At 46.0% G+C, this 16,500-nt stretch overlaps 1 protein-coding gene across 9 annotated transcripts in view; it reads left to right on the top strand.

Moving 5' to 3' along the window:
• Window positions 1-4,924: 4,924 nt before the first annotated feature.
• p120ctn (adherens junction protein p120) overlaps window positions 4,925-16,500 on the top strand; it is a 166,011-nt gene continuing 154,435 nt past the window's right edge. For 4 of the 9 annotated variants that reach the window (XM_075875496.1, XM_075875494.1, XM_075875503.1 and 1 more), the window contains exons 1-2: window positions 6,968-7,631; window positions 9,146-9,287. In XM_075875496.1, coding sequence (XP_075731611.1) covers window positions 9,150-9,287 — 138 coding nt within the window. In that variant the 5' untranslated portion in view covers window positions 6,968-7,631; window positions 9,146-9,149. Of the gene's footprint in view, window positions 5,846-6,967; window positions 7,632-9,145; window positions 9,288-16,500 lie in introns of those variants that run through there. The other 5 variants (XM_075875507.1, XM_075875504.1, XM_075875495.1 and 2 more) reach the window with 4 other exon arrangements.

Below are 16,500 nucleotides of genomic sequence, written 5' to 3'. Positions count from 1 at the left end.
CCAACCTTACCGACTTCATCGACGCCCGGCGGTTATTCATTTCACGCGTCGTAAATCAGCGCGAATCGACTGGAAGACACGTGTGGCGCTCGCGTCGCTTACGTAAGCAAACGCGAAAGTGAGCTGCGCAGTGCGGTGATTAATGACGCGACAAGGCGACGCTTAAAGTTATGCGCGTATATACCCTTACCGACATCAGTGCTCCGGAGCTGGTCCTTGCGGATCGATCGTTTTTTTTTTTCCGGGACTATATATGTTTTATATGTTTTTTTTGCATCCGTATACTTCACTGATTACGGAGGCAACGAGGCGACCTGTGCGGCGGTGTTCCAGGAGCTGCATTACTATATTGGACAGCTGGAGCTCGGAGAGGAGTATATACCCGATAATTATTTCGTTAAGTGGAGTACTTCGTTGAAATAAGAACAGCAGGAGTAAACTTGTGCGAAGGACGTTATCAGCCACGGTGGAGCAATGGTTACTATGCTCACCCACCCCCCCACCCCCCAGGTCGTGGGTTCGAACTCGGCGGTGGCGGTTGCATTTGGATGGAGCGGGGATGCTATAGAGGCCCGTGGTGTCTTTACCTGCAGGTTAAGGAAGGACGGGCAGTCCAAATTTCGTGAGCCCTCCACCACGGCGCCTATGCTGAATATTTCGTGGGTTTGGGACATAAGAGGCCAGATATGATTGTCATTATGTGAAGAAGGCTAAATCTGAAGAAATAAAAACAAACAAACAAGTGAGATTTGTGTTAGTCTGAACGCGCTCGCCTCACAGTGAGCCCATTAACAATTCAGTTTCCTAATCTACCGGAGTGCTAGAACTTCCCGCCACTGGAAATTCAACATCACTGTATTACGCAGACACCATCTGCGTCCTAAAGCTTCAAGTCGGAAATGACAAAAAAAAATCTACTTTCACGAAACTGATGTCTAGATCAGAAGAAAGCGAACAGTTTTCCTTTATAATTGTTGTAAATGTAACTTCCAGCAATCATTCAGCTCGCCTTGCCTCTTTGACGATTTGTATATGCTAATGCATTCAACTTTCGCTCAAGTAGGGCGCTTGCGTGGAACGTCTGCTCCAACACCGTTTTCGCTCACTTTTACTGGTAGAGTAACCCCTCCCCCCCCCCCAAAAAAAAAATCAGTTTTGCTTGCGTATAAAATACACACACTCATACAAACGCCCGCATGAATATACAATGTATAGTTGACCCCCCCCCCCCCGAAAAAAAAAAAAGAAATTCCCCTGCTGAGGAATCTTGTTGATACGGTTCCACATAAAACTTTTTTTTTCAACAGAACACCTTCTGGTCTACACCCCATAGAAGCAATTGAAACGGTGTATGCAAGCGCATCTTGACCTCAAATCGGATAATAAAACACTAGAAGTTGTTTTCTTATCGCTGTTTGTAAAACCGAGTGCATATTCAGTTTATTACAGCTTTAAAAAAAAGAAACCCACGTAGACTTGCTGGTCACAACGTTGCAGGGGCCCTTTTCGGGTTAGAAAAGTTTTTCTGTGTATTTATTTATCTCTGTGGTTTGTCATAGATTGGTTGAAGGCAAACGCTCTCTTCCTTTTCTTTGTTGATATCTCTTTGAACCTATCCCCTCCCCCTCCCTTGCGAAGGCTTTTCGTACCTTAGGAGGATAAAACTTTATTGACACCAAGAATGGGTCCAGTGAAGTATCGGAGGCATTTCAAGCATTCCGTGTTTCACCTAACTTTGCCTCGCCTCAGTGATCGGCTCCATGGAGTTTCCTAAATATACACTAGAGGGAACTCTGGTGCTAGTGTCTATGGGAGCTGCAACGCATGGCGCTTCAGCGAGCATGAGAATTATGGGTATACATATAGTAAGTACACGGATTTGCCTAGTCTTCGTACTTCACGTTCCGTTTGGCTTCGCGTGGCTCGAAGTTGCTTTGTCGCGAAACAACAATCGACAAATGTTCGGCAGTTACGTGTCACCACGTATCACCTTTTAGGATCAACATTTCGAATCAGCTCACGAAGTTTAAAACGGTCTGTTCTTTCAATCGAAACAGAACGAAAACACGGCAATAAGCGAAGCCACAGGTGCGATTCGCCACCCGCAAGCACGAAGACTAGGCAAATCCATGCCATGCCCATAATTCCCATATTCGCTGAACGATCGCAGCGCCAGAGTTACGTCTAGCTTTAGGAAACTCTATGAAATTTAGGAAACTCTATGATCGGCTCATCATCGGCTCTATGATCGGCTTCAATCATTAAACATCCCATCACAACTCTCGCGATACCAAAACGAAGCTTTAAAAATTTTTATACGGAATTATTAACTCCTCCTCCGGCCTTGGTCATGGTAACCTCATCACATTTACTGATAATAGTTGTACCCGCAGTTCCCACGCCTTGAATGTAACACCTTTCTTTGCTCGTACTAATACCTCTAAGTACAGTTTTTTTTTCTGCGTGCAATAGAACTGTGGAATTCCCTGCCCGGTAGCATTCGCGCCTTACCACAAACCGACTTCATAGTTGCTGTCGATGAATATCTTACTGACGCGTAATTAACTTCATTTTTACTTTTGCTTTGTTACGAGTGTACTTGCTTCACAATTTGTACTGTTTGTTTGTATTTTTTCTCTGTTGCCTAGTATTATATAACGTCCCATTCCTGCGATAGCCCTGAATAGGGCTGCAGTATGTATAAATAAATAAATAAATCATTAACCAAGCGATGATGTGGTGTAATGACGCCATCATACTTCTTATGGAACTGAGTCTTATGGAACGGGACATTTTTGTTCAGACGTTTCATGCACACTGTGTTCAGTCGTTTGTATGTGTTTATTGCTGCTCTCAATGTTTGAACACTGTTTCCTATAATTTGTTCCGTAGCATGATGGAATAATTTTTTCTAGCAGACAGACCAAAATTTATGCGTTGAAGTATCCCAAGAATGACTATCGTCTTTAAAAAAGGCCTTCGCCTAGTCTTGACCAAATACATAGGGAAATATGTGAGTTTCTCCTTTAATGCTACATGTGTGTGTGAACACACACACACTAACACATAAAAGGGAGTTGACACAAAACTGCCCCCCCCCCCACCCCGCTCTGATGTTACTCCTTCGAAACAGTTGTGTAGGGAGTGCTGGCATATCAGTGAGCCATATCACAGAACACCTACATATGCCATAGCACTTCCCCGCTTCGAATGATGGCCTTGTTCGAACAAGACCGTTGCATACCATTTGGTACGTCTGCTTAGACAACCATTTGCGAGAGAAATTCGGCACAAGCTCCTTCGGCGAGCCATTTTGACTGTGACGAAGTGCCATTTTGACTGTGAGGTGTACGTACAAAGTGCCACGTTTTCACACGTTCAAAAACGAGAAATGTCACTGCACAAAACAAAACAAATATGAATATCTCCTTAGTGTGTCCTGCGTCTCCTTCTAAACAGCACCCCATAAAAAATAAGGTTTTTTTTTTTTTAAATGATTTTCTCGCATAAAATACGGGTGCAATTGAAGGACTATATTCTTCAGTAGTGGCACACAGCCACTTTGGCTACGTAGCCTTTCCGGGCCTTCATTGTCAAGAAACATGGTTCGTTTTTGACTTCTTTCCAGTATTATACAGAGCAATAAAAATATTGAAGAGCTTACTCAGCCAGAGATTTCCAGTGGTGTACGCGTCGGTCCAAAACATTAAAGAAGACATTTGTTTTCTTGGCTTCTTTTTCTTTTGGTTTTGTGATAAAGTACTTTGCCTCTTGTAATCCGCAGGAACACGTTATGCATTGTTTCGCTTTCCACGAAGGGCGGATAGCAGCGATATCCTGGCAAATATTTTCTTACGCGCATGCGTTCCTATAGTTTCGTCTTGGCTTATGTTTGTTTGAACGCGGCTGGTCTGCCGGAGCGCGCCTAAAGACTCTGCAAAACGCCTTCTTCTTGAACGCACGTTGTGTTTCGCGCTAGTCACACTGCGATGCAACACGTCCCCCGTAAAGAGAAATTGCCCGAGGCAGGGAACTAAAAGAGAATGGATGAAACGGACAGACGAAAGGAAAGAAGTATGGGTATCGAGTTTGCAATATATTTTCTCCATACCTCTGAACCTTCTTGCACCAAAAAACGTCGCGCCATACAGTCAAAACTCTCTCTCTCAGTACGGAACCCCCGCCGGAAGCTTTATTATTGATTACCCTTTTTTCTCGAAAGCCAGGGCGCTTCTTCCAAGCGCAACAAGAAAGCGCGATGCGGCGCTTTTGACGGCTCTGTTTTACACGTGGTGCGCCCCACCCGTGCACGTACGGGAATCTCCGTCTATGTCGGGAGCGAAAGCGCCTATCTTCTTTCTCGAATACGGAGAATATAGACGGGAGGCCCTGAAGGATGACGTGATGTTGCCAAGACTCGAGATTACACTTTCAAAAAAAGAAGAAAAAGCAGAAAGAAAACAACAAGCTAAGAACAGACGCGTGCGCCGTGCAAAACAGGCGCGCCTCGAAATTGTTCGAAGTATGGTGACCCCCCCCCCCCCTCCCTCGTTATCGGGAGGCCTGACCGATAACTGAAACCACTCCCAAACACTCTGTTAGTTCCAGACACAGAAAAGCGAATATTTATTGCGCAGCGCCGACGCGACTTCAACGGGAGCGCAGGGGTAAAGGAGTTATTTGTATCCGGAAAGGTCGCCAGCAGCTTTGCCTCTTGTGATGCTTGGTTGAAAGTAAGGCGGAGGACTGGCAAAGCTCACGTGGGCAAAGCTGAAGCGAGCCAGAAGAGGCACTCTTCTACCGCACTTCAGCTTTCGTTGAGAGCCTGGCTGGCGCAGTCACTCTCAGTAGCTAACCAACAGATGGCGCCACAGGCCCAGATAGCACTCGCTTCGCCTTTCTCGCACACGCCTGGAAGGAGGGCTTTTTCGCCGGTCGAAGGGACGGGTGTGCTAGTGGAGTTCGCGCACTGCTGCAGTACGCGTTTACGCCCTTCTACTCCAAAGGAAGTAAAACGCGAAAGCCTGTTTCTGTCTTATCTTCCACCAATTTTTTTTGTAGTTTTTGTGCGCGTATGCGTGGATAACGCACGTCCAAGTGGGCTCCACCAACCTAGCGACGGGATTACCGAGATGTGAGCCAAAAGCTTCGGTGCGCGGGGGTCTCTCTCTATCGGTTTCGCGATGTGCTGTAGCAGCAGCGGCAGAGGCGACGGTGTGCCAGCGGCGGTGTGTTTTCTTGCGGACTCTCCTTCGTTCCATGCGGCGGCGAAGAAACGACGCTACCGTGACGAATAAACGGCCAGCGAAGGCGTGTGTGCGGCGAAGGTCGTCGCGGGAAACGTGTTCTGCGATCGCAGCTACGTCTCGGCTGCAGCGGCTCCGGGAGACGCCGATCGTCGCGTACTATTCGTATGGCGATTTTGGGCCCGGGGTTCTGAGCTATCCGTGGGTTAGGGTTAGTGCTCTCCGAAAGGGATCCTGCCTGCACTTCACTGCAGTACGTGTGTATCTTTCTTCGGGTCGCATCGAGGAAGCCTGCGTATGACTGAACCGAGCCTTGGAAACTTCGAGTGCGCGCTCTTCAAACGGCTTTGCTTGTGAAACCAGTGCCGCGTCGACTGTCCCCCTGCGCCACTTGCTTTGGCAGCGAACTCTGCGAGGGAGTGCGTGTTTGTGCTGGTGCTTTTGTTGTGATCACGTTCTTTATCCAACGCCCGCCGGGGTTTCGTACGAGTGTGCCGGCTTTTGATCAAAATCTTGGATGGGCTGCACGTCCCGCCGCTCTGCAGATACACCCGGAATGAGCATGCGGAGAGCTTCTACGCAGCCTGGGAAAATGGAAGGTAATTACGCATGCAAATTTCCTTTAACCGGTGTGGAGTTAGTGCGTTTCTCATTATTACGGCTCTTCATTCTCAGCTGGCGCACCTGCCGTAACCGACGTATGAAACTACGTTTCTTTATCCCTCTTCTTTTAGCTCGACGTTTATGGGATCTAACTGATGTTTTAATTAATGTTCTCCCGCTAAATGAATCAATCGGGCATAGGTGAATGCAATTTATGTAGCTTGTGCATTTCGGTCAGATAAACTTTTGTATACGCTCTCTAATTTCGTAATTGTATATATAAACAATGGCAAACGAGAAAGAGAGAGGAGCATGGGGAAAGGAAGAGCGCGCTAGTTTCGAAATAAGTCATTGCCTGGCGGCATGTTGATGTTGCCGACTGATGCCAGCAGGGGTGACATTATCTCGACGTAAATGATGACTGGGCCTTTCTTCCGCGATCGGGGCACGCACGTTAACAACGTGCATGCCTTGACCCGAACAATCAATATTGTCTCGAATACGCTGTGGTATCCGTGCACGAAGCGGATCCCACTTGAAAGCAACGGCATTTTTTCTCGAGAGACAGCGGCGATACTTCATGGCTCAATTCAGTTCGCCTGTTTTATTTTTCTCCGCTGGTGCTGCGGGGCGTGCTCACGAGATGAGCGCCGTTAGCTGCCTCGCTCGCTCGTCATGTTTTATTAAAATCACGCTCGCCGGATTCCTCGCAGCTTTCTCATCTCAAATTTCGCATGCCAAGCGCGCGCTATCGAGTTTCGGACGTCCGTGCTCCTCCCGAAATCTTTTCATCTTTTTTTTTTAATCGTGCGTCCATGCGTGCGCGCACTACATTGACCCATGCCCACATTCTTCTACTTCATCTCAGTCTTTTTCTTCCTCTACAATTTCAGCAGCGAGTGACTTCGCCTTTGTTCGTCAGCTAACGCCCGCTCCAATGTATAGATAAAAGAGGCTGACGCCGCGGTGAGACCTGTCGCTAAGTGAGCTAGCGTCAACACAAAAGCGCGACGTTCCATATGGCTTTTTTCAGGAGAGGGCAGTGCATCTCTTGCAGTAGCCCGGACGACGAGAGAGGGTAAACTACTCTTTGAGGCGAACTTCTTTACGTGCTCTGATGGCTATTCTTTTGTGTCGCCGCTTTGCTGCTTTTGTTGTGTGGGCACCGTGCGCCGTCCTCACAGCCACCAAGGCCGTAGGTCAGTCACCGCCCGTCCAACACCGACGCTTGGAAGCAATGCAACGCCGCCGTTCTTATACGGCCCCTCGACGAAGCGGCTGGCCCTCCCCCACACCTCCTCCTTCCTACAGTCGTTCCCTCTAGGGACCGTTTGGAGAACCACGACAATGCCGCTTTTTCGAATGCTGTTTGCTTGATTTCTAGTTTCATTCCTGTTCCGTGCAAGTGTCAAAATCTCTCTTCTACTTGTGGATACTACGAAGCCGTGCTTCCGACCTCGTTGAGTGAAGTTTTTCTCGGAGGTTTCCAACTCCGTGCGACCGCGCGCGCTGGTGTGTCCGTGCCCAGTCGGGTCGATTGCCGAGGGGCCACGAATACCCCCTCCGCTGACCAGTGCGCGGAGACGTTGAGCTTTTGTGCGGGTCCCCGCAGTCCTCTTAGGCCTAGCGTGCCTCGTACGGTCTACGGACGGGCCAACGGCTCGACTCTGGAAGCCGCATTCCAACGAGACGCCGTTGTTGCTTTGGATGCCAACGCCTCCTAGGCGTCGTGTCCGTGCCCGTGATGCGGCCGCCACGCACTAAGTTCACGCGAACGGCTGGGTAAGTTCGTTTTTGTTGTCGCCCGGTCGAACCGGCTTTTTTTTTCTTATTGTACAACCGCGCGTGACATTCGGTGAGGTTGCGTGGTGGCCGGGTGAGGAGAGAAAAAAAAAAGTAGGATTCCTGTCGGGTCGGAAGGTTGTCTTGTTTCTGTTGGTGCTGACCTGAAAAAAACCTCAGATCCCCGTGGGTGCGGATTTCGTGTCCGTGTCCCAGGGTCTAGTACGCGGTTTCGTGTTATTTTGGTCGTGAGAACGTCTCGGCTGAGGGTTACTTCGCCGCGTGCGTTTCACCTGACGGCACCTGTGGCGCGTACCGTTGTGGCGCGCCGCAGGTGCGTGGGAAAATTGTTTTAACTCCGATTATGTCCAGCCGATCTGGAGCGGCGACAACAGCGCATAGGTTCTGTGCAGGCCGCAGCATTAGTGCTTCGTTGTATCAAGTTCTGACGAAGCATCTGTCATCGCCACCGCACAGCCCTTCGGTGTCGCGTCGCGCCTAATAAATGTGTTGAAACAGCGCACACGTTACTGTTTTACCCATTCCTGGTGCGCAGACACTTGTTTCCGGTCGCATAACATCGCTTAGGAAATTGTAACTTTCAACGAAAAGTAGACTCCCCGATCGATGCTACGTGGACATTCCTGAATCGTTTGCATCAGGAACAGAGACCTGAAAGGTCATCAAACATCTATTGTGCTTATTCACTTTGGCATTCTCACGCCAAAATATCACTTTGAATTGTGAAAAAAGTCGAAGGATCCCCTTCTTCGAATTCATTGGGATTCTGGCCTTTGGTTGGGACATGTCAACACAATCGTTTTCTTTTAGTAGCACTCGTTTCGGGGCAGTTGGTGCACTGCTTCAAAAAAGAGAGCATGTGTAAAAAATACAGCACACAATAGACATAGAGTGACGCGTGTGCAAGCTTGCAGGAAAAATTCGCATTTCTAGATGAATGACTATATAGGAAATACAGGGCAAAAGCCATAAAGGCTGTACCTCGCATGCACACAGCAAACCGTAAAAAGGAGGTAGGCAATTAAAAACCGCAGTTTTAGCACGTTGCGTACAGAAAATGTGCATTCACTTTTTGTAAATAGAAGTTGAGTGGTTGCTTCTAGCAATCGTATCTATCGCTATAGAAAGCTTCACAATTTTTCTCCTCATTCTCCCCATAGGCTATGCAATGATGTGTTATGACAGTGCCTGTGTGTTTATGGTCAGAAGGAGGATCATTTATAGATTGGTCAGTTTGGCCGATGTATGAAGTCCTACATTTGGTCGGCATCCTATGAACAATACTCGCTGTGCATTCCACTAGTGGAGCAGGCATTGTCAATCTCCGTGGTGTGCGGTGTTTTTTATGCAATCCTTCCATTATTAAACACTCACTTTGCACTGGTAATTTGAATGCACTACTTCCTCTATCTGCTTCCAAATGTTCACTGGTGTTGGCAGTCTTGCATAGGGATTTGCCACTGGGTCAACGCCGACAATGTCTTGTGCCGCAGTTGAATGGGATTCCCGTCTTCTCTGCTCGGAGAGCACAACACCATGCCAGCGAGCCAGGATGCTCCACCGCCGGAGCCTCCGTTAATGCACACCTACCCCAATAGCTCGGCAGCCAGCATCCTCCAGTCTGTGAAGGAACAGGTGAGGCCCCTCCTGCTGGGAGAGTGGTTCCAGCTCCACATGAGAACATTGCTTAGGGCGCGTTGATGAACCGTGCTTGAAACAGCAGTGCACATGCGCAGAGGGTCGTCTGTCGTGTTTCAATTCTATCAGTGTAATCTTGATGGAAACCAATACTAGAGAATGAAGCCAAGGAAGGTATAGGAGATGTAATTTTTGTCTCATAACTGTATTGGAGTAGTTATCATGTAAGAGTGAATCAATTAAACTGAATGAAAAGGCAGCTTGCCACTGGCAGACGGCAACTCCCAGGTCTGTATGCACAGAAATACCCAATAATGAGTACAGCAGGGCCACAACTGCCATAGCTCAAGTGGTAGAGCGTCGGGCGGGTTATCCAAAGATCGTAGGTTCCGTCCCTGTCCACAACACGTCTTTTGGTCAACTCAATTTTCGTAGCATTTATATGACAACTGCATTGCAGTTAGAAAGACTAGAAATGACATCCCCCATACCTTATCCGGCTTCATTCTTCTTCGATTATGTTTCTTTGTGTATGATTATTCTTCTTTGTGCATGAAAAGCAACGTAGAGAGTCTAGACTCTCTGCGTTGCTTTCATGTTCAGAAGCATAGTTTGTCAATCAGACTAGATGTGCATAGGTTCCGAGTTCTTCCCGTTGCAGCGCACCGTTTCGGGACTCTGACTACAGTATTGTAAAATGGTACTGCACTTTATGCTGATGTCATTAAAAAGGCACTTGCTCCTGGGAGCATGTAGATCTATAGCGAGCAAAACACGGTCAGCTTGGGATCACCTGGTGCGACAGCTAAAAAAAAGGAGGGGAAAGAAACAAATGGAAGTGTTGTCTCTTTTATTTTGGCACACCCACCACTTGAATTGCAGGCTTTGTAGAGGCCTGCTTGAGTTAGCCAGAGATAGTCATGTAGTGGGAGTTATTCAGTTATGGGGTTTGCATTGATTGTCCCAGTATAGCTTTATCTGGTATCCAGCGACTCAGTGGGGATGGCAGGAGGCGTTTTTTTTTTTTCTTTTTGCGGGGTGTTTTTTATCAAAGTGTAACGGCTCTAATGCAAGAAATAAAAACCGAGGCCTTTGAAAGCAAACTGCAATAAACATAGAATGCTGCAGAGCACCGTAGGTCCTCTTTACCGACTCATGTTCGGCACTGTTCGCTTCTGAAACAGGTTGCGTTATCGCACGAACTACGACGTTGCGCTTATTTTTCCTGACTGCTTGGCTGTTTACCTAACTGTGCACTGATGCTTAAAGATATCTGTGGCTTCTTGTAGGCAACGCACTCTATGACATGAAATACGTAATGTCGCCTCCCTTGCATTTCACTTGGAGTCGCCCATCCTGTTAGGCCTCGTGTCACTGTCACTTCCTAGGTGCAGTTTTGTCTTTTGTTATTCTTGTTTGAATAATTCTTGCAACTTGTGACTTGTCACCAATTTCTTAGATTGTCCATTGTACCTGGGTGTCCTTCTGTATTCTTGCCGCATCAACAACATATAAGGAGGCCTCGGTTCGTTAAGGAGGGTGAAAGGACTGACTCTCCTCATATAAAGGTGGCAAACTAGAAATTAAGGCAGAATTCAGGGATTATTTTGAAAATATTTTTTTTTCTCGAGTATGAAACCTGTCGTCATTGGAACTCTCAGGGAATGGGGGAACATTTGCAAGCATTTCAAGCAAATTATGTCTCAAAACATTGGAAAAGCAGGTAATTCAGTAGTCCTAATTTATTTTTATTTAACCTGGTAAGTAAAGTGTTTTGCAAGTGTCATTCTCAACATAGAAACCATGACAGACATGGGTCGTTGTTCTTGCACGAAAGTCCTTGCTAGAAAACTTGCTGTCCTACTAGACCTGCAGCTGAATGTCAAGAGTGCAGACATCAAATTGCATTTTCCATGGTGCACTCTGAATCAGCACTGCATGCAGTGCAAGATCATGTGTAGGTGGCTCAAGAGCATCAAAAACTTAGCCTAACCTACCAAGGTCTAGTTTAAATCATCGGGGGATGATAGTTGTGTGTCAGTCAAGTATGGCTTTTATTATGAGCTTGCCTATACAGGTTACCTATACCTATACAGCTGTTACTGACAGCTCTCATGCAACCGTTACTCAGATTGTTTTCCAGAGTCCTAAAAAACTGTTACATGACACACAGCTCGTACTTGGAACAAGTGGCAGATGAAACCAGAGCAATGATAGCACTACATTAAGGCAGACTGAAGTTTTTCTTAGCTAAGCTAGAGTTCAGTGAATAGAATGAGCAACTACGTCACCTTAATTTTTTTCCAGTATTTTTATACTTTATTCGGTGTTTTTAGCATGTTTCCTCCGTGTCATTCGTAAACTGAATAGTCTTATTGTAAGTAATTTAGTTCAACTTGGAAATCCCTGAAAACACTCGCGCATTTGCACACACTTCCGCTCAAGAGACACGCACCTCGTGCAGCGCTCGAGTGAAACAGTGTAGGAATGCGAGTGTTTCGACGTGGTTTCCAAGATATGCTAGGTTTACTTACGATACGAGGAATTACTAGCTAGCCCAACAACAAGCTGTGTATACAGTCTATGACTCCATAAAGAGGTGATCTAGTGTTGCATCTCTGATGGCCACGCACTGTCATGTGCGCGTTATGTGAATACAAAATTACAATCAACCTTTGCGAGTGCTTTAGAACATCACGAGTGAGTATTACGAATGGCGCAAAGCACTGCCATGATCGCTGGATGAAGCCACAAAGATATTTAACAAAACCTGGAGAGGACGCTACAACATACATATGTGTGAGGTGCTAAATGTGTAAAGGGGTAACGAATTTTTGTAAAGAATTTTTATGGGTAAGCTTGCACCCCGATTTGGTGACTACCTGATGCTTCGTTTTTCCATGTCGTGAAGGAAAAATCTGTGCTACAATGAGTTACATTTGGCAGTAATAGGGGAATTCTGCGTGTAAACTGGAAAAGCTTTTAGCAATTTGGCTTGATTGGATTAACAAATAATTCTTTTACCTCCAGTTTTCTTCATATTTCAATGCTGACTTATTGGGTAGGACAAGTTTCTTCGGTGTTCTGAGTGAGCAGAACAAGGTAGTCTACATTTGCTTCAGGTTATGGTAAAGCAAGGGGACAGTGTCTAGGCGAAGTTTGAAGTGTATGCACGTCTGCAAATTGCCTGAGCAGTGCACTACTTTCACAAGTGATCCATAGCATTACATATTTTTTTCAGGAAGAGCGAATATTTAATGTATGTTATAAAAGAGATTATATTCAGCAAACGTCGTGGGGAATGCCAGAAAATCTGTATGCAAGAAATCAAATGCATGTTGTCAAAATTGAAATCTCCGAAAAACTCCTTGAAGATTAACCTACTCAAAAGTGTTTGCAATGCGAGCATTCAACAGAGTGAGCCATGTGTTAACAGCTCGAAGATCCCAAAATGCACAACCTCACTGGCAACTGGGTCTGTGCGTTTCGGCGAATTTGCACAAGCCTGCTCAAAAATTCATTTCTTCTTGAATAATGCCTATAGATGCAGCACGGAAAGTTGTGCGAGATGATAATACGATGCAGGAAAAATACAGCATGCACACGGATGGGATGAAAGTCGCGCAACAAAGCGCTTGTGTTGGGTCACCGTTCTTTGTTCCGTCCGTTTCTCCTATCATGCATACATGCATAATGGTTTGAACTGTGCTCACTTTGCTGACTCGTCTCTCACGCTTTTTAAAATAATTTTAGCACTGGGCAGTTGCACTCTTTTGGTCACTCTTGCAAGCACCCTGCAAGTAAACAACTCGGCCTCCTCTGAAATAATGAGAAAGGCCACGCAGCATAGTGCTGCTGCTTTGATTTCCTATAACTCATTGTCATTATGCACCTTATGTCAAAGTGAGTCTGTTTGACATTTGACATATGGAGACTGCTTTGCCCTGATTGCTGTGATCACCTTTGTACACACATCCTTGTTGTCGCTACAACTTTCACGCGCACTTCACACCGCAGTCATTCATCACTCAGTTCTAATTACCCTCGAGGGAAGCTTTTTGTCGTCCATGAGCATGCCGTCGAGCTGCTTTATTTATGCTGCGCGGGCGTCGCTCTCACATTGAGGCATTGATTGCAAACAGACAGCACATACTTAATTACGGATGGGTGTTGCAAACCTTTCCGAACTGGGATTTGCGCTGCTGATGGGGGAGTCAATGCTTTGTTACACACTCTTCTTTGTTGTCGCATTTTTTCTTCCATAAAATGCGGCCTTTAACAAGGAAGCCTGGAGGGTAGGCGTTGAAATTTCCCCCGTGGATTCGGGGGTGATGGGGACATGCTAATACAGTTTCAGTATTGTCTCTTTGGTTGGCGAGTCATGGATGGGTCTCGAGTGATGCAGGCAAGACTGGCTTGCTCACTACTGTTTCTGTTTTTGCATCAAATCAGTTTTTGCTCTTCGTCCTTTAATTTTTTTTTTTTCATTTTCACTTCAACTTTTTCATCCTAGAGGAAAGCTGCTTCCACGAGACGTGGCCTTAATACGGAAGCGTGCGAAACCGAATCTCATTTGAATGCATTGTGTGGCTCAGGCATGCAGTATCTCCAGGGCATGAAGAAAAGGAAGACTTATTTCTCAAATCTACAGCCTCCCCTTTCTTCTTTTCTTTTTCTTTCCTCTATCGTTGGGGGCAAACAGAAATGCAAAGCAGCAAGGTGTTGCTCCACGAGCTTCAGTTTCGTTTCTCTATTTCGCCAGTGCCTTCCTTTTGCTTGCAGGTTACCAATTCATTAGACCGTCAGGAATTCGAAGGGGGATTACTTTTTGCCACTGTATATTGTTTCAGTGGAGCCTCAAAGAAGAATTGTAGCTGCGTTAGCGCTACCTTTTATAGATCGAGTCTGCGCTCAACAAATGATCAGCTTTCACATTGAATTTCAATACTTGGGATGGCTGTCTACATTTCATTTTTTTATGCATTGTCTCTGCAGAAAGGTTTCATTGGTCCTTAGAGAGATCAGCAAATGAAATTGCAAAGTGGAGAATGACTCCTAAAATGTAATGTTGGTGACTACCCGACAATATTGTAGGCAAATGCTATAAAGGAAGGCAGATAGCTAAAAAAAAAGGTGCTTTGCACTATTATGCGGTGTGAGCCAATTTTGGCAATTGGTTGCTTCTTTTGGGTCAATTGGTGGAGTGGAATACAAATGGAAGGATCAAAATGTTCATCTAAAAGAGAGGTGTGATTTCTAGTTCGGGCATTTCTGTCCTTCCCACATTGTATAAAATGTCGGTTATGCATCGACCTCTCAGCTAGTTCCTACAATTTGCGCGTGGTCTCTATATTGCATGATTGATGCATTGATGAGGAATGAATTGTTCGCTCAGTTTCGTTCTGGAGGAGGAGGAAGGATAGGGAGGTTAGCCAGTTCTCTTCTATAGTCTATTTGAAATACAGCCTAACCTTGTCTTTATAATGAGCTCATTTTCATATCCACATGCTGAAAAACTTAGTTATCGTGCGTCGGGGTGGGGTAGGGAGTGGGGACCTGCCTTGTGTAGAATTGGAATACGAACCTCCTCTAACATCGGTGGGCTGTTGTTAGTTCTTAATTCTGGATGACTTTTTATTTGCTCTCGAGTTTTTAGTCTCTGCAGTGCCATCCTCGGTGACTATTGATTGTAATTTTTTTTCTTTTTGGGACGTTGACTGTGATTCTGACTTGCACTTTGTCGCCTTGTGTAGTTCTTGTCTTGCCAGCTAATTGACTAACACTTTTTCCATCTTACTCTGCGGCTGCTGCCACATTAATATTGTCCCTTCGAATGTTTGTTCAGGGCTGTCATTTAGTTTAGGAACTCCATGTGATCAGTCCTGTATTTTTTTGTTATACTTTTTTGCCACTCGGGGATCCTAGACTTCTTTGTAGAAAGCTTATACAATGAAATCGGCTTATGTGTTGAAGAAGAAACTTCCTGTATAGGTCATCAATTCTGCGAGATACTCCAACTGTCTCAGTATCATGGTTCCTGTGTCTCTCTTGGCAACGATGTGATATCATCACTTAGGGTCATATATACAAAAACCAGTGCTATGGTACTAGGTCATTTGCTTATTTTGTAATCTTACAGGCACATACTTTCCTTTTTGTTCAATTGGTTGCCCGATGAGTCGAGAAAGCGTATATAAGCGCTGTACATCTCGCGCCATCTCACTCTTGGAGGAGAAACCGGTCAGGCTTTGAAACGCCAAGTACTTAGAGAGTGAATTTTTGCGTGGAGTTTCCTCTTTTTCTTCGAGTCGTGTTGCCCCCAACTGGGCAGATATCTGCCGACTGTTAACCGTTTATCAAAACGTCGGCTGCTTAGAATTGAGGTTAATTTTGATTGATTGATTGATTTGTGGGGTTTAACGTCCCAAAACCACCATATGATTATGAGAGACGCCGTATATAGTGGAGGGCTTCGTAAATTTCGACCACCTGGGGTTCTTTAACGTGCACCCAAATCTGAGTGCACGGGCCTACAACATTTCCGCCTCCATCGGAAATGCAGCCGCCACAGCCGAGATTTGAACCCGCGACTTGCGGGTCAGCAGCCGAGTACCTTAGCCACTAGACCACCGTGGCGGGGCAATTTAGGTTAATTTTATCTACGTGGAAGCCAAACCCGACAGAAGTGTCGAGGAATGCACACCCGCGTATCTTCTTATCGCCTATGCATATCTACCTCGTTGGCTCCAGCTTTGTCTGTGTTACAGTCGTTGCTCGAATGCAAATTATTCCCCGTCCTCTCCCCTTCATCCTTTCTTTCTTCCTTTATCGTGTACTACTGTGCCTTTCGCAAGCATTTCAAGTAACGCTCTTTGTGGGTGTTTAAGGGACACTAAAGAGCAAAACGATTTTTCGCGTATTAGTTAACTACTATCTGGTGATCCCCTAAACAGCACTCTTGCCGTGACACGACGCTTGATAAGCGACGCGACCCGCGATAAAGAAAAAATGCCGGTGAAGACACCGCCGTGAGACGCCCGCACCAAACGTCGTGACTTAGTGAATTTTGAAGGCGTCTACTGGGTCCCACGTAGCTTCTAAACGATAACGAAATCGAAGTGCATTATACTTTGTGGGAGCCACAGACTTGGCATACGAAGTCTCAGAGAATTTTTATCGAGCCAATGTCGCGAAAACACGAAATAGACAT

Source organism: Rhipicephalus microplus, chromosome 10 (genome assembly GCF_043290135.1).
Source record: "Rhipicephalus microplus isolate Deutch F79 chromosome 10, USDA_Rmic, whole genome shotgun sequence".
NCBI classification, from domain to species: Eukaryota; Metazoa; Arthropoda; class Arachnida; order Ixodida; family Ixodidae; genus Rhipicephalus; species Rhipicephalus microplus.
Note: the sequence above shows the minus strand (reverse complement) of the source record. Positions and strands in the feature narration are given on the sequence as shown.